Source organism: Pagrus major, chromosome 15 (genome assembly GCF_040436345.1).
Source record: "Pagrus major chromosome 15, Pma_NU_1.0".
NCBI lineage: Eukaryota > Metazoa > Chordata > Actinopteri > Spariformes > Sparidae > Pagrus > Pagrus major.
The window spans coordinates 16,262,659-16,286,081 of NC_133229.1; the positions used below are offsets into that span (position 1 = coordinate 16,262,659).

Here is a 23,423-nt window from a genome sequence, read left to right on the forward strand (position 1 = left end):
GGGTTCAGTACCTTGCTCAAGGATACTTCGACATGCAGCTGGGGGAGCCTGGGATTTGAACCATCTGATTGCTGGACGACCCGCTCTACCTCCTGAGCTACAGCTGCCACATATCCTTTCAATTTGTTCCAATGATCTGTGTTTGTTTGCATATAGAGTGGGGAAGTGAGATCTGATCACAAGTGGTTACTCAAGATGCATGTCGTTGATGCCAGGTGTGAACTGATGCACCAACAGCTGTCCACTTGTGATCTGATCACTCAGGATGCATGTTGATACTGTGTGAACAGCCTCTACACTTGATCATTCTGTACTTCTTAACTGAAATTTATGACCAACTATAGCGCGACCAAGACAAAGGTGTTTAATGTCAGGGTAAAGTCACTGTTAATATTGTTTCAGTGGGAAGGATGAGCTATTGAGGAATCGCTGTACAATGTGTCTCGATTAGCTTCATTTTACATCATGCTTTAGATTTTCTTTAATTTCAATCAATTCCAACGTATTGCAAGTTGGGATTCAACATTTCTATATCAGATAGTACAATATGAAATATGAGATGTCCTGTGAGAACAGTGTGTCTAGCAAAGATGTTAAACAATGTGAAGAGAGGATGTCAGCACCTGCCGACACTAAACAGTAGGATGGTTTAAAGCGGCACAAAACCTCTGTCAACAGTGTAAAATAACACAAAAGCAATTCAACAAGAGCACCAGACAGTTATATGGTACAAAAAAGGAAGATGTAGATAATCTGAGGAAAGGACAAAACTGTCCCTGAGTGTTTTTTCTGCACCTCATATGTTTAGTTATTCAAAAGGATTCCTGTGTGACGTGTGTGAGCAACGGCTGACTTTCATGTTCCGCCATATACTTCAGTTTTTCTAGTGTTTATTCAGACTGACACCTCTCGGCTTGAGTGTAGTGTTGAATTCTCCTTAAAGACAACACTGTCAGAAGAATTATTTTAACACTTTTAGCATATGCTAACAGTGCTAAACTCGAAAGTCGCTCTAAGCTGTCTTCGGTGGGCATATTCATTATATCGGCTCCCCACTGTTTTTGATGCATAAGTAACCAGTCTACCGGAAGCCTTTTACACGTGGGGAAATGAGCTCAGGAACACTCAAATTGGACCCATTGCGAGCACAAAGCCAATCACTGCAGATACTGTAATGTCTAGAGCCTTTTTTTTTTTTTCATTTTTGCCAGCGTTTGCCGTCACAACTAATTTCACAGTGGCACACTAATGAGAAAATCCTCTGTAAAGCATCTTTAAGCTGACAGTTGGATGTAACCTCAGATCTAGGTCACGTCCTTAGACAGGTTCTTTGCTAAATTAATAGGTTATTTAACGCTGGTCACACTCGCTGAACAATCAACAGAGATCCACATTCTGATGGCCTAAGGTGAGGTGAGGTAGGGCGGAGCGACAAACGGGGCCTTGCTGTATGTTGTTAGGCTGCTTAATACAGGCGAACAGAAGATGTGGTGTGACAGCTGGGGTGTTGCTCGAATCAATGACAAAGCGAGCCTCGCTGGAAGAAAAAGATAGAAATAGAGATCAGAGATGACTTTGACTTTGAGGCCGTAAAGACATCGGATGCTGCATAGCGACAGTGCCACAGTGGGCGGGGAGGCGGTGCAAGACTGAAGAGTGGCATACAGATAGAGAGGGGGAGAGCGAGTGTAGGATGCAGGTGGAGATGGTGAGGGAGGAGGGTGAGGGAGGAGGGCGAGGGGCGGAGGGCTGGGTGGGGAGTGCATGCTTGAAGTGTTGCGAGAACTGCCAAAGCTAGTTTCAGAGCTCCTTGAAGTTCCTTCTGTCGGAGGGAGAGCATGTACTTATGTGCCCCCCTGGGAGGAGGGAGGGGGTGTGTGTATGTGTGTGTGTGTGTGTGTGTGTGAGTGTGTATAGAGCACTGGTGGGATGATTGGGGGGAGTGCAGAGAACTCAGCAGGCACTGCATGTGTGAATGTGTGCATTTAAATGTGTGCATGTGTGTTGTGTGCGTCGTGCCGCCACACAACTTCTCAAGCAGTCCTGTAATTATCTCAGATTGTGTCTGGTGGGGCCTGCCTCGATCCCTGTGGAACAGCAGACAATCTGGGCTCCTGCCCAAATCTGCAGAGAGTCGTCCTGTTAGCAGTGATTGGGTAAAGGAGGAGCAGCGAGAAGCATCCAAAGGGCCCCGGGATAAAATTAGATAAATGTGAAAGAGCACGAGAAGGACCAACAAGGCTACATGGCTTTGTCAACAACACCTGCACCGACACTGACTAACATTTAGAAGTACTTCTTTTCTGATAAGGCGCATTTATGAAGGGGTTATATTTTGTAGCTCATTATTACAGGTGGACATGTTGCAGTTGGAAAGGTTTAGTATTCTCTGGTGTGCACATAATGTTAACATGACATACTTAAAAGATATCTTTGGCAACCTCTTGTCACCTATTGGCTGACATATAGCCTAAGCTGATTGTTAAAGTTGATAAAAGACTTGGTCAGGCTTCAACCTCAACTAATTAACCCTTAACAAAGTATGCCTCCTTCGGATATGATAATGATTTACACCAATAAACTATCATAACTCCATATTGGTGGTGGTATATTTTGATCTCACAATTATGGGGAGTATTAAGAGTACACTCCATCCTGAAGATGACTCTCTGCAGAGTGAAGAGCTTAATTGTTACAATGTGATGTTAAACGGCAGGGCGCAGGTGAGGGAGGAAAGCTGCATTTTGTGACAACACCAGCCGTTTCGTGTCAGCTGCAGTTGTGGAGGAACACTTGACGGCTGTGACACGAGTGGTGACTTCTTACAGACTTCCTTGTCACTGAGCCTGCTGCTCGGCGGATCAGGCAAAGCTGGCTGGCATGAAATATGACGCTCTGCATTCCAGCATGTAAAGGTAAAGTCTCTTCACTGTGGAGCACAGGGCCACCTAAAGCGCTTGTGACAGCAGAAGAGGAAGCTGGGTCCCTAACGTGCTACAGCTAACAACAAAGGGAGCGAACAAGGCCCATTGATAGGAAAAAAGGAGTGAGTGAAGGCAGTTGAAACTGCGAGTGAAAAGTAGAAAAGCGGTGCACATCAATCTCTTTGCAGGTACATACAGTAAATGCCTCCCCGCTGAGGTGAGCTGACAGTAGAGGATGCTCTCCTTCAGCTCATGTTTCATGCTCACAACCTGAACAGGTCCAACTATCAATCAGCTGGAAGGGAAATCCACCAGGACCATATGGCTTTACAACCATTTGAAAAAGTAGAAAAAGGAACATATTACATTTTTATTCTCACTTTTTCTCTTTTTGACATTGACCCCTATCTCAACACGGATTCCAACTTCCTCAAACATATCTGCCATCTGTTATCTGTCGCTGGTTTAGTCATTTCCTTTAGAAATACACTCAATTAACACCACTGACAATACAACAAGAATCTCATTGCTTTTCCTAGTTCCTTTAAAATGGTATATACATTCTAAATTTACTATATACACGATATAATTTCGTATACTATATCCTCCGACAACATTCTTGCTGTATCACGACCTAAAAATAGCCAGGTGCCAGCAAGCCAGAGAGCATTTCTCTGACCTGTTTCCAAACCCTCCCTGACACAACCCAAATCTCCACGTCCCTCCTCAAGTCTCGCTCACTCATTCATAACTGTGGGCTGCAGACATGGAGGCATCACCCGTGTGACCACACACTGATTGCAAAAGGGTCAGAACGTCCAACTGCAGGGACACACTGCTGCATCACAAGATGGGGCGAGCATCCCTACATCCATCATCCTCGGCAGGAGTAGATGGTGTCGTGTGGCAGAAAAACTCCTGACGATCCAGTGAGACTTCAGTGAACCATTTTTCCCCCCTTTGTCTGGTTATATTTCGCAAACTTAAGGTTGGGCATTTCTCATTATGCACAAAATGGCTGAAGACATCCTTTACAAGCTGTCCCCACATAGATAGTCTTTGTGTTTACAGAGAGATGAGGCTTTATGGAGGTGAAAGTAAAGCTTATCTTGAACCAAATGAGATGCAATAAAACGAACAGGCAGAGAAAATAGTCGAGAATAAGACCAAGATTTAACACAACAACAGTTCTGAGTCAGTATTAAGTCACTATTCATTGTGAGCATGTGCAGCAACAGTGAAAACATGCTGATGTTTAGCAGGTGTATTGATTACCATGTTCACCAACTTGGTTTGCTAAGATGGCTGTGGCTAAAATCAAAGTGTTGGAAAAAAAGATCTAATAATTAGTACTTAAGAAAAATCCTGAGGAGGACATGAATGTCTGTGCCAAATTTTATCCATCTAATGGCTGTTCAATTACTTCACTCAAAGTCCCAAATGTCCACCTCACGGTTGCCCTAGAGGAAAAGCCAGTTTGTAAAAAGTATGTAAAAGTCATTACGGTACTTCCTCTGAGAACAATGAATATCTGCACCAAATCTTTCCAGGAGTTGTGAGATATTATACAAGATAAGTTAAAGTTTTGACATGCTGGTGTTCCATGAGGAAATATGAGATGATCACCAAAATTCCTCCTCTGGGGACCATGAATGAAATGGGAATCCAGTAGTTGTTGAAATATTTATAACCAAGCAACAAACTGACATCCACAGAGCCATGCCGCATATAAAAGTGTGTAATCCATAATTGTGGACATGGTTTAGGGAGAAAAACTTGAACAGTGAGAATTGAAATTTGAGAGGATCACCAAAGATTTATCCTTCTGGGGACCATGAATGTCATGGAAATCCCTCCAGCATTTGCTGAGAAATGTATAACCAAGCTACAAACTGACATCCGCAGAGCCATGCCTCATTGCTTTATAAGGGTGAAATCCACAAATGTGGACATGGATTAGTGAGAAAAACTTTTTAAACACTGAGAAGAGAAACTATAATCTGTGAACTTTGAGCATGACAGTCTGAAAGGCATGGGACCATCACTGACACTAAACTGACCACCTACAAACAAAACCTGTGTATGTGTGTAGCCACTGAAAGTGATAATGTCACTGCAAGGTTAAACTTCCAAGGAAAAGTGTATATGTATAGAAGTCTTACTTTACTAAACTTCCAATAAAATGACATAAATTTTGGGCTATTACATCACTAACCCTTGGCAAAGAAAGTGGACATAGACAAACAATAGAAAGACAGAGAGCCTGAATCATCAGGGCTCATTGTGTCAACACAAAACTAAAAGAGTGACCTGAAGCACAACAGACCCATAAAGCTGGGTTAGTACATGTCCACATCTTCTACTCTGGGCCCTGATTGCCAACACCTGCACAGACATTCATAATCAATTTTCTGAAAAGCTTTGAGAGTGGAATGAATGAAAAGGGAATGCACTTACTGCTTGACAGATGATGGGGTATTTGATTTGATTGATGCCGCCGGCAAACACAGCAAAGGTCAGAGCCGTGTGGAAGCAGAAGTTGAGAAGCATATGCCATCCCTTCCGACTGATGCGGATTGCGCTGCCAAAAAAGACAGAGAATCAAACAAATTAGCAGGTCCATACCATACCCCTCAGTGTTCTGTGATTCATCATAAAGTAAAATCTCATTGATATTCGGTGTTCAAGGTACACTGCACATCACTCACTTCAAGTATGATTTAGGCCAGTCTTTTACAAGGTCTGCATAAATTGCCCTTTTCTTTTACCTTGCCACTGCCATATAGATTAACAGCCACAGGAGAGCCCAGGGAATGCTGCACATAGAGTTTGAGTAGTGCAAACAAGCAATTACATACCCCACTGCCAGTACATGTGCTGAATAATAGAATATTTTAGTTTTTTAGTACAATGAAAACATTTTAACCTTGGCTCGATTTTTCAAAGGCAAGTAATGATTTACACTGAATATTTTCAAGTTGAGTCAATATGATTCTTTTCATCTTGCAACCAACTTTTTATTCATGTTCAGGTAAAACATTAAATCACTCACAGCTTAACCACATTCACTCTTAAAGGGAAACTCCGCCAATTTAACACATCAAAGTGTGTTTACAGATCTTGGGGGGGTATAGAGCCCTTTGTGGCTGGATAAATTAACTCCAGTGATGTCACTAAGTGGCCAAGTTGCATTGTGGGCAATGTAGGTGCCAGGTTTTGAGAAGGAAGAAGAATGCATGGAATGAAAAAGGCAATCTCTCTGGTTCTGCTGTACCGATTTTGATCATCAGTTTTTAAATTGTCCATAATGAGTTCAACAGTGTAATGGTGCAACTCTAGACCAGTTGACTGCTTTTCAAAACCTTGTGCTTACATTAGAGTGACATCACTGGAGATGACTTTATCATAACATGCAGCCTCTGGAGCCACATATACTACTTATACCACTTTTTTCCACATAGCCACATGCTCTCCAAGACCTGTAAACACACTTTAATGTGTACAACTGGTGGCATAACCCTTTAATAATATATTGCAACAATGTCATAGTGGAACAGTTGAAACATTGTAGGAAAACACAATAGTGCAAGTAAAAAAAAATGCAGGAACAGAAATAAAATGATGCCCATGGACTTATACTCATGTGGCCCTGGTGCCTGCTGGGAGGTTTCCCTACATGTCCTCAGTGAGTCGCTCCAATATAAACATCATGTCTTTCATTTTGTTTCTGTGTGGACAAGGCTACTGTACAAGAAACAAATGGTTTCCTCATGAGACGTCCTTTTTGAAAAAGCTAAGACAACACAAACTTTCAAAGAAGATCTATGCCAGATGCAGGAGTCAGTGACGCAGGCGGACTGCTTTCTAGTTCATTTTGATTGAACGTTCAAACGAATAGCGCTTACAGAGATGTTGTTTAAAATCTTCAGATGATGAAAACAAAGTGATAAAAATTCAAAGTTGCAGTTTTAAGATGTGCACCTTTTCAAAAGGTCAAACCCGGCGTGTACATAAAGAGAGACGCTGTAGCATTAAACAGGTTACAAATAATTTAAATGCTCAGGTGACAAAAATGATACCACGCTGTGTAATTTTAGAGTGTTGGACCTGAGGCAAAGGGCTATTCAGAGATTCTTGAAGTGAAGTGTGTTCTTCAGTGTACAACCTTCCTACACAGCTCTCTCTCCCACTTTACAGTACATGCAGGGGTATATGCACACAAATAGGAATCACTCAGCTGGTTTGATGATGAAATAAAAAGAGATTGCTTCCAGTTGGCTGGGCCAATTGAAGTTTTCACAATGTAACACTACACACTCATATCCACTTTGTGAAATATGGCATCAGCCGGGGGCTTACAGGGCCTTGGGCAGGGCACTTAACCCACATTACCACCTCCATCCAGCTGTTGGAAAAAAAGGCTAAATAGGTCAGACAATACTAACATATTTGTAGTACTGTGTGAATTAACACACCATCAATTCTTTTAATTGCTTTCCTGTGTCAGCTCCCTCCTTTTTATCAATACAGTCACTGTCACCATTTGAAATTATATAACCCTGTGCTGGAAATCTCCACTCCCCAAAATGGAGGAGCGGAGCCCCGGCTGCACGTGAGCCAACTGTAGATGAAGCAGTGGCTCAGCAGTGAGCTATGAGGCGTGTCTGGGGCCGGGCTTCACTGCTCTGTGTGAGGGGAGGGAGAGTTAAAGCTGCTGCTGTCGATGCCTCTGCCGCCGTCCCAGTACTGAACTCCATCCAGCAAAGGGGCCATAAATCAGGCCAGCTCCTGGCCTCCCTGAAAGGGGGTTTTCATAGGCTCTGCTTTGGGCTTTCATTGGGTCAAGTACATTAACCTGGCAACCCTCCACATCCCCATCTCCCCCGAGCGTGTGGGGGGGATAAAACTGTCCTCTCGCTGCATCTGCTCTCTCACCCTGTACCCACTGCCGAGCCAGATGTAAGGGGCAATAAAGCTATGGACAGTAAAATATGACACATTATACAATAGGTAGTATCAGGCAAGCCATTTCATTGGTGGAAGACACGCTTCAAACATGCTGATAAGTCCCATAAACCACAGGTAGTAGCTCCGTTAAATGGAGAAATGGAAATGGTTTCATGCTAATTATGACGGAGAAAAGGCAGCAACCTGACACTAGCACCACGTTATATATGGTTGAAATCAATAACAAAATATAAAAAAAAACATATATTCCTGGCAGTATATGTGTAACAACTCATATAAAATAATATACAGTAATTTATGTTCAGTGCAATGAACTGTGGTCCATCATGTTACATCAGACAAAACTCACACACAAACAGTTTATCTGGCCACTTAAGGACAGCAACAAGCTGTAAACACAACAATAACAACTTATAACTTGTGGGGAATTCATTTCCAGTCATGTTTCTGCCTACTTGACCAATGTAAGTCCGGCTCTTGTTTACTCTTGACCAGCTCCCGGCTGAAATGGCTCGTTAGCCGCTAATTGCTCCTCTATGTTCGCTAGCGAGCTGCTAACGTCGTCTGTCTGATGTTCGGTGCTGTGCATTGACTGAATTTAAAGATGGGTGATTTCAAGTTCCTCATACCGTACAAGATTAAAGCCAAAATGCCCTGGAAACAGCATTCCCATCTTGCTCTCGAGATATCATTTGGAGAGTCCGCACAGCAGTGATTGGACAGTGGAGCCGCGGTATTCTTCCACACGCTACTGAGGCTCCTGTTTGTTAAATTAATAAATTGTTAAATTGCCAATATGTGTTGTTTCTTCAGACTTAAATCATCCAATCCACCAAACAACACCAAACAAGAGTCAATAGCAGAATAAGCTGTTTGGCAGAGAAGATTTGGCAAATTTTTCATGGGCGCAACCCACATACTCAGTTCTGCTGCTCATCCCACAAGTGCATGTTCCTTACAAATGTGGCACCATTTAAAAGGGACATAAACAGGCTTTCCAACAGTATAAGATTTATTGCCAAGAAGCATTGTTACAACAAAGAAATAATCTACCAAACACAAATTTCCTTACTTTTTGTGCTATGTTTACAAGTTATTTAAGGTTTTTCCACCAGGATTCCCAACATGCTTTGGCTGACGTAAACAGTAATAATGCCATAAAGTTAGCAGTGGGCTTTATCTAGGGCTGTATTTTTAGCCTAAAGATCATGTCTTTAAAGCCCCACTCCAGTGTATTTTGGCATCTTTATGATATTTCATATTTTTCTGAGTCATTTCCTGACAATGTTGATTTTTTGACAAATAACTTAATTTTGTCTGATAAATGCGAGGTGATCTGAAGTTAAAAGAAATATTATTTTCATATGAATACTAAGCGGATTTATGGATGTTTAAGCTCGAAGATGACCACTGGAAAGACTACGTTCGTCTGATTCCATCACTATGTTCATGACATCAGTTTGTCCCATTTTGATTGGGTTATGACTCTGGGAATAATTTTGATGCAAATTGCACCAATTGAGTTCAAAGGATTTTGCCTTCCAGACATGATACCCACCACTATCTCCTTTACTAGGCTTATACATCATGCTTTGGCATTGCACCCATAATCACAGATTCTCTCTTGGCTTATCTTGCTGGCAGAGGAAGCCAACAGCACGTACTGTATGCATATATTTATGCCGGTGTGTATGTGTTAGTGAGAAAGTGACAAACTCAAACATGCACAATCTACTGTGTCTATCCCAGAACAGCCTCCCTCGCATTCAACCCATTTAACACGCAGTCCCGGCGCTTCACGGCTTGGATACTGTCAGTCAGCTGGAGTGATACTACACAAGTCGAGTGTTACTAAACAGAGATGTGTTTTAGAGCTGGGGAGTGCCTGGAGGGAGGTGTGGAGGACGAGGAAGTGTTGGAGTTTGTTAATTTGAGCACAGTTGAATGAAAACGCCTCTAACCCTCCCTTGTGTGTGACAGACAAAAGCTCTGGCTTCATGTCTTAAATATGGGCTTGTTCTCGCTCTAGTTTGGACTGGAGTTAATGTCTTTTTGCTCTGAAAAGCATTTTGTGATGAATGAGTGCGTTAGCACAAGTATCCTGGTTACAGTGAGGTTGTTGGAATATCGCAGTAATGCTTTACCCATGTTAACATTCAGCCTGGTTTCAGGATCCTGGAAAAGCCCTTACCCCATTTTTAGGAAACCTAGATGAGCTAGCTGGAGCACATGACATAACATGTTCACCAGGTATCTTATCAGTCTCTGCTGTGCTCACAGGTGCATCATCGATACAAGCAATGAAATGGTTGGTCAGTTGAAAAAATGAAGGTCATGATGTAATGATGATCAACATACTGAAATAAAAGAAAAGTCTGTCGTCTGGACTGAAGAAATGGTATTGTCGCTCTAATTTGTCATTACCGGTGATGAGATAGACAGCTAAGGTAACTTCGCTGGTATAGGAAATAGTGACACAGATGTTCTGAAAAGAAGACCCACCTGCAGGCAGACAATCAGAAACTTAAATACTGTTATGTTCATGGGATATGAATAACCAGGTTTCACATATTCCATATAAATGTTGCATACCAAATATGAATTGTCATTGTAATCTGCTGATACACTATCAGTCCGTCCTGGGGGATGGTTCACCAGGATATAATATTAGCAGGTAATACTTCTGCAAACCACAGATACATAAAGAATTATAGGTGAGGCTGCCAAACAGGAGACTGAGTTTGAGTTTGTGTTTTTGCATTTGGATATTTCTAAGAACATGTGGGACTCTCCAGCCATGTGGTTACAAAACTGGACGTTTGAAAGGGACCTTGTGACATTTCCAGCCGTCATAAATGAAAGTTTGTAAACTCCTTAATGCCACTCAAATTACAGAACATATATACAGTTTTTTATGTACAAATATACATAAACACCTAGTGAGGAGCTACCGGCTACTGCATCTTCATGCACCGCTGTCCTCTGTGGTTCTTCCTGAGTTATTTTTTTTCTCCATTTCTTTTCCCTGTTAAAAGGGCTTTAAAGTAGTACTAGTAAAAACAGGCCTTTTATGTATCCACAAAATCAACACTCATGTGTCTGTGTTACCTTGGTACCACTACTGTTTAGCACCTATAATGTTTCATTAAAGAAAGGAGGATTTTTTGAGGGAATATTTGAATTCTAAATGTATCATAAATGCAGCATGTTGCAGTAACGACCATTTCATTTAAAATACGCCCCCAGATTGAGGGATTTTATCACATTCCTGTCAGTATGCCTTTAAACCCTGTGAATCAGTTTTTTCTTCTTCTTTTTTTTCCACTAATATTGAATAAAACATAAAGAATGACCTGCTGTTTGATTTGCAGGCCACTCATTCTGCACAGAAGAGCAGAACATCCAGCGGCGTTTGTTTACATTTCACTTCAACCACAAAAAATCTCTTGCAATTTTTTAAAATTGCTCCTGCCTGTATTGCAGTTTTCAATCTTTTCTTCAGTCAATACTGCAGTGCTGGATGACAGTAAGTGATGCTGCTGTTTGGAGCCCCAGATGCTGTCATCACTGTCTGACTGCAGGAGGACGCACCCAGTCTCTGTCCCAGGTGACACAGATGGATGCGAGCTGCAAATGCAGCAGCGCGTTCACGGTTTCATACATTTTCCGCTTAAGTCACAGTCAGGACAAGAAAAAAATCTGTCCGACAAATGTCACTTAATTGTGTTATTCTTAGAATAAAACAATATTTTTTGAAAATGAGACATTTGAGACATCTTTCCTTTATATTAAAATGGATGGAGAGCTATTACAATAATATCACATTAATGTCAGGGACATGATAAAGTGACTGATGCTCTACAGGAACAACAGATGATGAATTGGCGTGCTAAATTATATGGCAGGCAGGCTCTCCCCTGCTTTAATAACAGCATCCACTGCAGATGAACCTAAGAGAAGCAGACAGATGCCACAGTGTCAAACCACCAGAGTCACACGGTCCGTCCTCTGTCCTTATCTCCGTGTGGAATAAAAGGGACAAAGGTGGCCTGAGTACCACTTAGAAATCCATTACAAGCATACATTCCTGTCTGAAACACACACACGGGCACACATCTGTGTATGTGTTTTAGATCCTCTTAGTCAGGCAGGCTGCAGTGCTTTACGCCACCCTTAAGCATCTGACTCACACCACAGTCAGGCCAGGATCTGTGACAGAGGCCTCAAAAACAAACTGTAAACCATGAAGGCAAAAAGGCGAGAAATGAAGAGATTACATAAGCGTCTGCCTGGGTGTCCAGACGCAGAAATGCAGCTAATGGCTGTTACTTTAAATGAAGGTGGTGTTTTCTTCTTACCTGTGGTGCACTATGTAGGTGATGATGGAGGCGAAGAGGCAGAGCAACATGACCGCCGTGCAGGCATACACCACCGGGTGCAAAAACTCCCCAGGGTATGGGGGGAAAGGCAGCGCCTTCTTCAGATCCTAAGCCATAAAGAGGAGAGAGGAAAAACAGGGGCTCAGACAAAAGTCATCATAAACACAGTATCATAAAAATAATCAGTGAGCAAGAATGAGGCCTGCACACTGACAGCTTTTTCCGACAATCCAGCCAAAGGCGAAGGCGATGAGCTCTGCATATGCATAGGCACAGTGTACTGCGCTGACGAGATACGCAAGCAAAATACAAATGAACGTCAAGGAAATGTCTTTGAGTTAGAACGCTGTCCAAATCAGCATAAAAGAGTAACAACCCTGTCGAGTGAATATTCGTTCCCCTGCATTTACATTTTGCATTTCAGCCATTTAGCTGACACTCTTAGCCGGAGCGACTGAGTGCAACAATGGTATAAGCTTCCTTATTCTGCCAACATGAAAAGCACAACAAAAAATGGATAGCAGCCAGGCGAAAAGAGAAAAAACTGGAAACAAAGTTAAGTCGCTGTTTGTGTCTCTAAAAGACACATTGTTAACAGACGCTCATTAAGCCCTTATAAACATCACAGTCCATTTGCTTGGTAATTTATTCTATAAGACAAACTCCTTCAACTCTTACAGCACACATTTTGACAGCTACAGCTTAAACTTTGTCACTGCTTTAATTTATCGTTGTCTCGTAAGTTTTAGATCTGTTAAATTGTCTCAAATACGATTTTTGGGGAACCTGACTCTCCCTTATTTATTTTGTTTTTCCTACCCTATTCTTGCAGTCAGCATCAAGTGCCATACATAATTTCATTCTGCAGGACTTTAAGTTTCAGTCTGCCTCGTTTAAAGTCCCACTTTTATATTTGCTTTGTCTGAGAATGGATAAATTCACCAACATTTTTACCAGACTGGGACTAGACTCGACTTCTATATGCATTTTTAGCAATTTATTATCACATTATCCTCAACGTTTTCCAGTGAAAAACAAGTGTGATCCTATATATCATTTACTGACCATGTAAATGTGTCCAAAAACATTCAGAGAGTAAATAGAAAGGTTATTAAATCATAATAATCATGAAGCAAACATGACTTATATTTCGGGAAATATATAATCCATTGAGCATGAACGCCAAAAGTGGCTTGGCTACATCTTCTGCTGGTTGGCCCGGAGGAGGAAACTACGTGGGCTTCCTTGACGAATCAATGCTGCAGAACATGATGCCGCGTTCATACAGAGCCCCTGATATGCCCAAACAAGACATGTGATACCAATGAAAAACTCAGAAACTCAGAAACATTTACATGCGTTTTTACAGCATATGGACACAACTAGAGGTTCAAAAGTTACTAAACATTTTAGAACGAAAGCTATTTTTGAATGCCGACGGCTGCCAAGGTTAAAAGACAAATCAAGCCACAGACCATATTGACACGGCAGCCGTTTTCCTCTGATGTCATGCTGGGATAATGTTATGCTGCTGTATTTCAAGTTGCAAGTACTATAAACATTGGGAATCTGAAAAAGTGTTTTTGTTTTGCCTCTTCCTGATTGATCAGCAACTGAAAAAACAGTGAAGAGTCAAACATTGGGCCATATGCCAAGGTAAAACAACATATTTCATAACCCATTAGCGTTCACAGTAGCATTAAACCATTCCTAGCTATCATTACCTTTTGATTACATCTTGTGCATTTCACTTCAAAGCTTCCAAGATGTGTGTTGATATTTTAGAATGAATTTAAACCTTTCCTATCGAATCGTGTAACACGTGGTAACTATAATGTTAGCTAGGACGTTGCTGAACGCTAATGTTAGCTGTTCTCTTGGACACACATATTAAGCCCTTGAAGTGAAAAGCACGGATGTAGTCAAACAGTAAAGTTAGCTAGGATGTGGTTACATGCTAATGTTAGCTAATGATTAATCAAATATGTTGTTTTACCTGGAAATAAGGCCAGAGATCCCTCCAGATTTTCAATATCCAACATCAAATTACAGATTCCCTACATTTAAAGGACTTTCATCCTAGAGCACACACGTACAACATTTGAGCTTTCCACCCTGAGCATGATGTCAGAGGATAGTGGCCGCTGTGTGAATATGGTCTTCTGTATAATCTTTACACACATTTTACATGCAGATGACTGCTCTTGCTCTGTGACGTCACGGTTTACGCTCCAACATGTTGGCATTGCTAAATAAAGCGCACCTTATCTCCATAACCCCGCCAGCTCACTACTGGTTTATGTCTGCGAGAGTGATCCACATACACGCTGTCTGACTCCATCATTGTCTCGGTGAGCAGCGGAGTGGTATAGTCTCGCTCCGTGTTTATCCAAAGGCCGATGAGCCTGCAGGGCCCATGAGGGGTCGTGACCTTCAACAGAGCATTTATAAGCACGATTGTAAAGTACTGAGCCCGAGATGAAATAAAAGGTTTACGGGACAGGACAATGGGGAGATGTAGAACAGGAGAGACACTCAGTCCAACCATCATCACCGAGTCTAATAAAGCCTTTCCTGAGTGTTTGAGGAGGAAAAAGGAAAAGAGCAAAAGAGTTGAGATTTTTTCGGAGGTATAAGCAGTCATCATTCTGATGCTGTTGTGCTATTTCCAAAACTTCACTTCATCTTTCATTGACTGTTGCTGAAGCAGACAGTTGATGAAGATTCAGTGTTTGTAGATACATCAAATCAAACACCACTAAAACATGTCTATCATCCATCCATCCAACCATCCCTCCATCCATGATATACACTACAAAACTGAGGAATGGATTATACTATATGTTCATCTTCTCTAACGTAATCTGCAAATGATAGCATGCCCAGCTAACTCGCTTACAAGAATTTAGAGGGTACAGATCCCTATTCTTATTAGGGGGTTGTCATTACAAAACAGGCTACATAAGCAACAATAAATGATTCAAAATAAAATTTGGTTATAATTGCTTATATTTAGGATGAATGATTATTGCTGGCCTCCGTGGGCCCCCCACTTGCAGCAGGTCCCCAGAAAGCTTTTCCATTTTCCCCTGTTATGGGCAACCCTCAGCCAGTTAAGACATTTTTAACCAACTCATGGAGTTAATGCTATCTTAATTAGGTAGCTAATTAAAGCTCATAATATCTGCTTGCAACAATGTCAGCTGGCAAAATCAACATTTCCTGGTTAAAAATGAATAGCCTGCCTTTGTCCCCTTCTCAATCAATCGTTTCAAAATTATTAATTTTGTGAGTGATAGACCTGCCATCATTTTCATTGTAAACTGCAAACGTGCTGTTTCCAATCCAAATATCTTTGGCTTTTTGGAGGAAACCGACACCCACAGGAAATTAAAAAAAGACATAATCTACGGAGTGGCACCAGCACGACCCCAGAGACGCAGAGCCTGTAAAACCTGCACTAATCAGTCATAAGTCTAACTATCTATCATATTTACACATCCAGCAGACACAGAGCAACATTGGCATTGATTTGGTGTGTCCACCTGTTGTATTTGAGTCAAATATTCACCCTCCTAGTTCTGTTTTAATCTCCACCAGTTCCTAAGGGAAATGTCTGAGTCTTTAGCTGCTAAATGCTCAGGAAAGAAAGCTGGTGAGGGCGATGAAACTACAAAACAGTAACACTGGGGGCTGGAAAACCAAAACATTACACTGAAAGACACTAAAACACACCTCTTAGCTGAGGGATAACACAGTCGGGTGATACTTCACGATGGGTTTGTCACTGTGAGTGGCACCTTTTACATCCTACTACTCCTGGCAACTTAAAAAGGAGTGGCAGAAAAATCTGTGGGATCGTCGATCTTTAAAAATGCAGACATTTACGACTTTGCAGCTTGTAGCTTGGCCAGAAAATTAAAAACTGACTGGAGAGAGGACTGTAATTAGAATTGAGCAATAAAATGTACCATCATTTTGGAGCACAGTAGCACACAGACAGTAAAAAAAAAATGTCAGAGAGAGAAGGGAAAAAAAGAGAGCGAGTGCGAGAGTGGCCCCTTTAGCAGAAAGCACATGACAAACATTTTCCAAAATTCCAAAAACAGCTTCTCATAATTTGTCAGTTACAGATTTACAGGGAATTATTAAGTTTGTATTTGTCCTCGGAGCGATGTCATGGAAGGACAATGAAAGCTGGTGTTAATTACAGCTCAATGAATTGATGTTGCTGAAAAAAAGAGAAAAAAGTCATGGCCCGAAGCATCAGCAAGAAATCCAGCTGAAACGAAGCTTTTAAGTCAGTAAGCTGATTTATGTACTTAAACAGCAAATGACACTTCATAGGAGTTTAGATCATGACAAATGGCCTCACAGAAACATCAACTTAGCTAAAGGTCAAAGACGAAAAGTGTCCGTGGGAATCAGCAGCCGCATTTGTAAAAAATAAAATCGTGCTCAGACACATTGAGCAGTCAAACGTGATGCTGACCACGGCGAGTGACATCAGCTGGAGTAAAATTGCTTTGGGTGTGAGGGAGGAAGTCAAACATTCTCATGGGACATATTATCATCATCACTGGGCTTATAATGTTGGCTGAGAATGTCAGCCTCCTTCCACTGGAGTCTTTAACCATTTCTTAGCAGCCCACAGCTGACTGCTGAGCTGCTTTTCACAACGTCCACAACATGTCATGCCACCATACGTGTGCCCCGATGCCTTATCAGTACAAAGTAGTATACTAACTTTTACTATGCGAGAAATCAATGCTGTGTGCACAAAAGCTGCACTCACTGACATCTGAATGCTTTTAGAAACTTCATTTTTAAGGACTTACAGTTTATTTTTAATTTTGGACAGCACCATGTTTTCCCTCTCTGCAGTTTCTAGCGGCTTCTCCATTTCTGTCAAACATCGCATTGTGAGATGTCCATTAACACCACAGCCGGATAGAATTGAAGTACCATGCTGGCATTGTTGAGTATAGTTAATTTAGGAATATTTTCTCTGTGTATGCGCTACATACTTGAAACACATTTTCGGTCTATTAAAAGCCTGAAAGCTCAGCTAACAGCAGAATGCACTGCTCCCAGCATCCAACAGAACAAAGACAGACTCACATCGTCGTCCAAGCTGAGCTGTCGATGGTGGAGCTTAAACTCAGGTGAGACTAAAGCTGCAGAAGATTGAATGATCTTCATATGTGAACAGTACGACAGGACATTTACACAAAGGACCTGCTGAGGTCTGGATGCACTGCTGCAGGAGATAATAACTCGTTCATGGGTGGCTCAATCCGCGCTACTATCAGTTAGCTCAAGTATCTCCAAAATTACCAAAGGGCAAGATAAGAGGAAGAGGTCTTTTCAAGCAATATCATCACACGTTCACAGGTGCCAGCTTCTCCAATTTCAGTATTTGCTTCTTTTCTTTGTGACTTTTCCTTGTTGTATATGATTGTAAAATATCTTTACATTTTGGACAAGGACTGCACAACATTAGGAAAAACTGACATGGCGCTGTCGGTTTTTTTTGCTGCAATAAATTCTGCGACATAAAAATGTAGGAACGTTCATCAGATACTTACAGTGGGTTATTCAGCTAAAGATGAACAATTAACAATCATTGTTTTCATCTATGGGAGCTTTAAAAGTCTATCCTCTTTTAACATTACACCCTCAGGTCTCCTGAGGCAGCTGAGGTAGTAAAATCTATATGCTGGCAGGATGTAAGTGCAGATGAATCTGGCAACTGTTTTGTTTGCATGTGTTAAGCGTCTCTCACATTAGGGTGTGGACAAACATGACAGTAAACTTTTTTAACTTTTAACCATCATCGGGGATGAGGTGTTTGTGTAACTGCACACCTGCCACTAGTATCCAGGTGACGTTATCTGTGACAGTAGCTGCACCGCGTGTATGTTTACAGGCAGGTGATACGTAGACTCTACATGCACAGCGACCAGTTGACTATGTGATCTGGTGAAGGGGTCCACTCGATCAGTTTATCAAACTACAGACACAGGCAGCGCTCATTTTCAGGTTGTGGTAGACGACTAGTGGGACTTGGGTATTTGATAAATTCATGACGTGTACCCCTTCACCAGAGGGAATCTTTAAATCAATATTAAAGTAAAAACATGTCCAAGTGGCTTCTTTCTCTGCCCTGGAAAATAGCAACATACATCACTGTATGAAAAAACAACTTCATTCACTGATTTTGGTGAAACATATTTTTTGGAGAAGAAAATGATGGAGTTTCCTCGTGGACAGACAGACAGCTTTACTTGTTGCTTGGCTTGTTAGCTCAGTTATCAGCTACAGCTACTGGTAAGAGCAGTCTGAAACTGGAACTGTTTGCTCACACAAATTACTTTCACAGACATTTACCTCATTATGTGAAAATTTGGCCACATTCAATATGAACATTTGACAACGTAACACAACATATATGACAGAAGTTCAGGAAAAGCATTAGCGGTCCCCTTTTTTGTCAGTATTTGCACGTGCAAACATCACAAAGTCGATGCTGAAACGAACACCATCAGCCCTGTTTTGGTCTGTTCGGATCGGGAAAAACAAGCAAAGTCAAGATGTTGCCTCGGGCATTTGGAAATTGTGCCATACATTTCCACCACTGTTTGTCAATTTGCACACCAAAAAATGAATCAATCAATTCAGAAAAAAAAAAAAAGAAAAGAGAATGATCGTCAGTTGCTGCCATACTTTAGAGAATCGGTTTACCACAAAAAAAGTATATTTAGTGAGACTAACAAACAAACCTTTCCAACAGAAGTGCTGGTGGACTAGACCAGTCAAATGAGGACAGCAGTAGCCTAAAGCCTAGAGAGAGTCTGGGGGAACGATGGCTGCTTGAAAGTGAATAACCAACAACCTCTTCTTCAACAACTACTACAGAGGTAGCTTTGTGCAAGGTGCTGAGCAGCTGCTCTGAGGCCAACAGCAGAGGAACTGCCATTTTATGGGGCAGCAGCATAGTATGAAAGCGAAGAAGGGCAAAGCTGGAATAGAGCGTGCATGCTCAGCAGAACCCTCCCCTGGACAAATAAAGGTTAAAAAAAGACCTTACAGCAGGCAGAGCTGGGGCAGAGAATAGAGCGAGAAGAAAGGGAAGAAGGATGAAGGGAGACTGTCCCTTTCAGCAGATGGATAGGCCGAGAGAAAAATGGCGAGGCGGACTACAGGGTGCCTTGAACAAATAGTTCTTATGGCTCTTCGAAGCAGTGTTTATGCTCCTGGGGTGATGTGGGGTGACCTGCTGCAGAAGGCTGGAGGGGAATAAATGCACAGTGTACTATAGCTTTTCACTCCTGTTCTTATTAGCCATTAATCATTTCCTTTAAAGCGTGTGCAGATTTTCTTATATCCCTATCTCTTAAGGGCCGCGTTTCAGTTTTCCTTTGACTCCTGTATATTTATGTATAGATCTCGCCATGCTGTGCAACAGATACAGACTGTAAAGTTGCAATTCCCTTGTTGACCCGGCTGTCATGATGACTGATAGGCCATTGGCGTAGCTCGCAGCGTGCTCTAAACTACTCCTCCCTGTTCTACTCCTCCTCGCAGGACCGAGCAGCAGAAAGTCAGATGAGGACAGGAGCAGCCAGCTTCAAATGTGATTCCTCCACTCCACTTATCGTCATTACTGCTATCGTATTACATCACAGCAGCGTGGCCACTTTATTACTGTGTCTGTGCGGCAGGACAATGTGACCGGCCCTCTGACAGCGCAATTCATTACAGAGAGGCAACAATATTACCATACAGGGCAGCTTTAGTTTAGCCTATTCTGGATTTGCGGTGGCATGTTACATCTCAACATGCCTCCGTTGTGCCCTAGCCTCGGCTGCTAAACAGGCCCCTGATCCCCTGTTTGTGTTGTAGTTACAACTTTAATCCAGTATCCTCCCTCCCCATGCCAAAATCAGATTACCAGAGTCAATTAAACTTGATCCATAATCTCAGCGCGCAGGCACAGTGGGTGCAAGGTTATCAGGCCTGCAAAATAAAATGGGACAAAAACACTGTTGATCTGAGAGGACTAGCGGGCTCGGTGTCTTGTTTTGTAGCCCGCTGATTGGTTATGATGAAGAGCTGCACAACCTGTAAAGACCTACATGAAAATAATTCCCAGACTCCTGCGAATTTAATGCGTTTTGTGTTTAATTGATGCTGCGGATTCTGTAAGCCAATCTGTGACATATGTCGTCGCAAGTGCGCTCCTTTCCCCCGCTGTAATCACATCGGTGCACGCAAGAATGCACAAACATTGTGGGAGAGAGGGAAGAGAAAGGGAGTGAGAGAAAAACAAAATTAAAAATCCTCTAGTGAACAGCCTGCGGGCTCCCTGCTCCCAGCTCCCATCCAGCGCTGTATTTTATCATCCTTGAGTGGCCGCGTGAACGCTGGAACAGAACCGGAGCGAGTGTGCAAATCAAACCTGCTCCGGCCTGCCCATACACCGCCGGATAACAGAGAGAGACAGGACAGCGGCGCGACAGAATAACCTCCGGACTTGACAACAGTTCGGGAAACGGTCATGCACCATTAATGCAGGTCATCAATGTTTCAGCGCTACCTTGTGGCTGTCACTCAGCTCGTAGCTTTGAGATACGGTCATGCTCGTAATCAGCAGCTCGCCCGGCGAATGTTCAACAGCGGAGGCAAACAAGGCCCGCCGTGAAACGAGTAATCAAATCACATGGAATCAAGTACACATCCATCAAATCAACAAACATTATGAGCTGATGAGGAACCTCGCTCGGCATGAAAAGATGAAGGCCCTCTAGATGAGCACCGTCATCTGAGGCTCAGGCATATCAGTCGTCCTGTATCTATCTCCTCAAACATCAAGGGGGCATTGTTTCATTAGCATTAATTTCTCTAGAGCTGCAGATTAGAAGTGTTGTATTTAGCTTTAGGCTGTTCAAATTCCTATACAGAAGTTATTGTAATCGCTGTTCTGTGGAGATATTTAAAGCGTGACTATCAAATAAATGAGCCTTGTGCACTGCTCAACCTTGCAAACGCAGTACAAGCGCATAATTCACTGTAGGCAAACCCCCCCGCCCCCCTTCTACAAGTGGAACAAAGAGAAGTGAACACTCAAGTCTGCTACCAACAGAATGAATCAATACGAATAAATGTGAAAGCAGGGAGAAGATTGCTTTTTAATATAGGGCAGAGAGACACTGGAATGAGTCTAATCTCTTTCTTTCTTTAGCTTTTATTTATCCCGGAAAGATTTGCTTTGCTTTGTGCATGATGCCTCCTTTCACACATACAGTTAAACCCACTGACAACTGGAAGCTACCAAGTCCGACCACGGGCTGGTTGGCTTACTGAGTCGCTCCACTTTCCTCAAAGGCTCCCTGACACACTGACATGTTTCATGTAGGACTGGGCTTCAAATGCATTTATCAGCTCTAAATATAACATCATTACCTCCTATATATAGTCCTATACAAGGGTCCTGCAATACAGCCTACCTTCATGAAGGTGAAGGCTGTAGTTTGAGGTGCTATTAGCAGGCGGACTGACAACAGTTTTTTTTGCACAATAACTTCAACAAGACTATAATTATACAACTATGCTAGGGGCTTTGTGAGGCTGCACAGCAGTGCAATGCTAACTTCTGGATCCACGATGCTCACAATGACAAAGCTAACATGCTAAGAAGTTATAATGGTTTCTAGGCGTGTCAGGATTTCAATTCTAAATTGGAAAAATCGATCAAACAAGCTTTCAATTTCACTCATCGGAATCAAAAGCAGGATCAGCGATTCCCCCACTATCTAATTTCTCTCCACGCCTGTCTTTTCGTGCGCGACCAAAGGACAGGCAACGCTTGAAAGATGACAGAGCTAGCTTACAGGTCGCCTGCAGCTGGACACCCAGACACTCATCCTGTGTTCACGAAGACGATCAACTAACTGGTGCTGGAGAAAACTCCAACAGCGCCGGAGATTTTGGGTCTATTTTATTTTTCAGAGATCTTTTATTGATTGGTTTGGAAGGAGAGTTTACTCCGAACAGATTTGAGAAACCAAACTTTGTAACAAACTGAATTTCTAACTTTTGTTGTTTATCGTTAAATCCCCAAAGGGAGGTGTTTTTTTTTCTTTTCTGTGAACTCTGGAGGCTTCATTTTTAGTGAATATTATTTGACCTTGCCTACCCATAACCTGCAAAACAACACCAGGATAAAGTCAAGCTGTTTTTGTAAAATATACAACATCATTATTGTAAAATATACAACAACGGCTATCTTTTTAAATGCCAGTTTCACAGCTAAAATGAGGTCTTTCCTATCCATGGCTGATGCAGAGATCCTAATTCATGCCTTTGTTTCATCTAGACTGGATTCATATATTGCTTTGTTTTCGGGTCTTCAACGTGAGAGCACTTAAAGTCTTTATATGGTTCAGAATGCTGCAGCTAGAGTCTTAACATGAACAAGAAAATCTGATCATATAACACCAACCCAAAGCCTCACTTCAAAACCAAAAATCATGGATTTGGATAATCGTGAAATCCCTAATGGTTACCTTGATCAACGTCTTACTCCAGCAACGTAGCATGCTAACGTTTGCTACTTCTCATTTAACACAGCTGAGGTTGATGGGAATGCCGTTAGTTTTGCAGACATTTGGTCATAAACCGAAGTATCACCAAAATGGCACCGGTCATGGGAACCCAACCCTCGCTTCATGTTGAGATTTTTCACCCAAAACATCAGATTCAACCCACGACTCTGCTCCTCTATACTGAGGAGAAAACCTTCCATCTCCTCGGTCCGAATTCATGAATCAATAAAAATAAATTTGACAGAAGATTGCTTGAAGATGTAGAGCAAATAGGCCAGTCTTTTTTAGTTTAAAGTGAATATATGAGCGAGCCTGAACATCATGCTCCTCATGTTCTTTCTACATGTGTGTGTGTGCAAGGGGGAGAGAGAGAGAGAGCGAGATGGTTAGTAGGTGTTGTCTGAGCGGGGTGACTCATCTCTTCCAATCACTCCACACCACAGAATGCTCAATGGATGGGGCCCTGTGTGTTCACGTTCACACACATACGCTCATAGTAACAGGTGTGGACATGGAACCACACGCAGGAGCAAATCTAAGCACAC

The 23,423-nt window shown here is 42.1% G+C and overlaps 1 protein-coding gene across 1 annotated transcript in view; it reads right to left on the reverse strand.

Annotated features, from left to right (window-relative positions):
• The window catches only part of adgra1b (adhesion G protein-coupled receptor A1b), a 175,473-nt gene that overhangs the window by 19,943 nt on the left and 132,107 nt on the right, over positions 1-23,423 (reverse strand). The window contains exons 15-16 of the mRNA XM_073481241.1: positions 12,251-12,378; positions 5,382-5,505 (exon numbers count right to left, since the gene is read on the reverse strand). Coding sequence (XP_073337342.1) covers positions 5,382-5,505; positions 12,251-12,378 — 252 coding nt within the window. The remainder of the gene's footprint in view (positions 1-5,381; positions 5,506-12,250; positions 12,379-23,423) is intronic.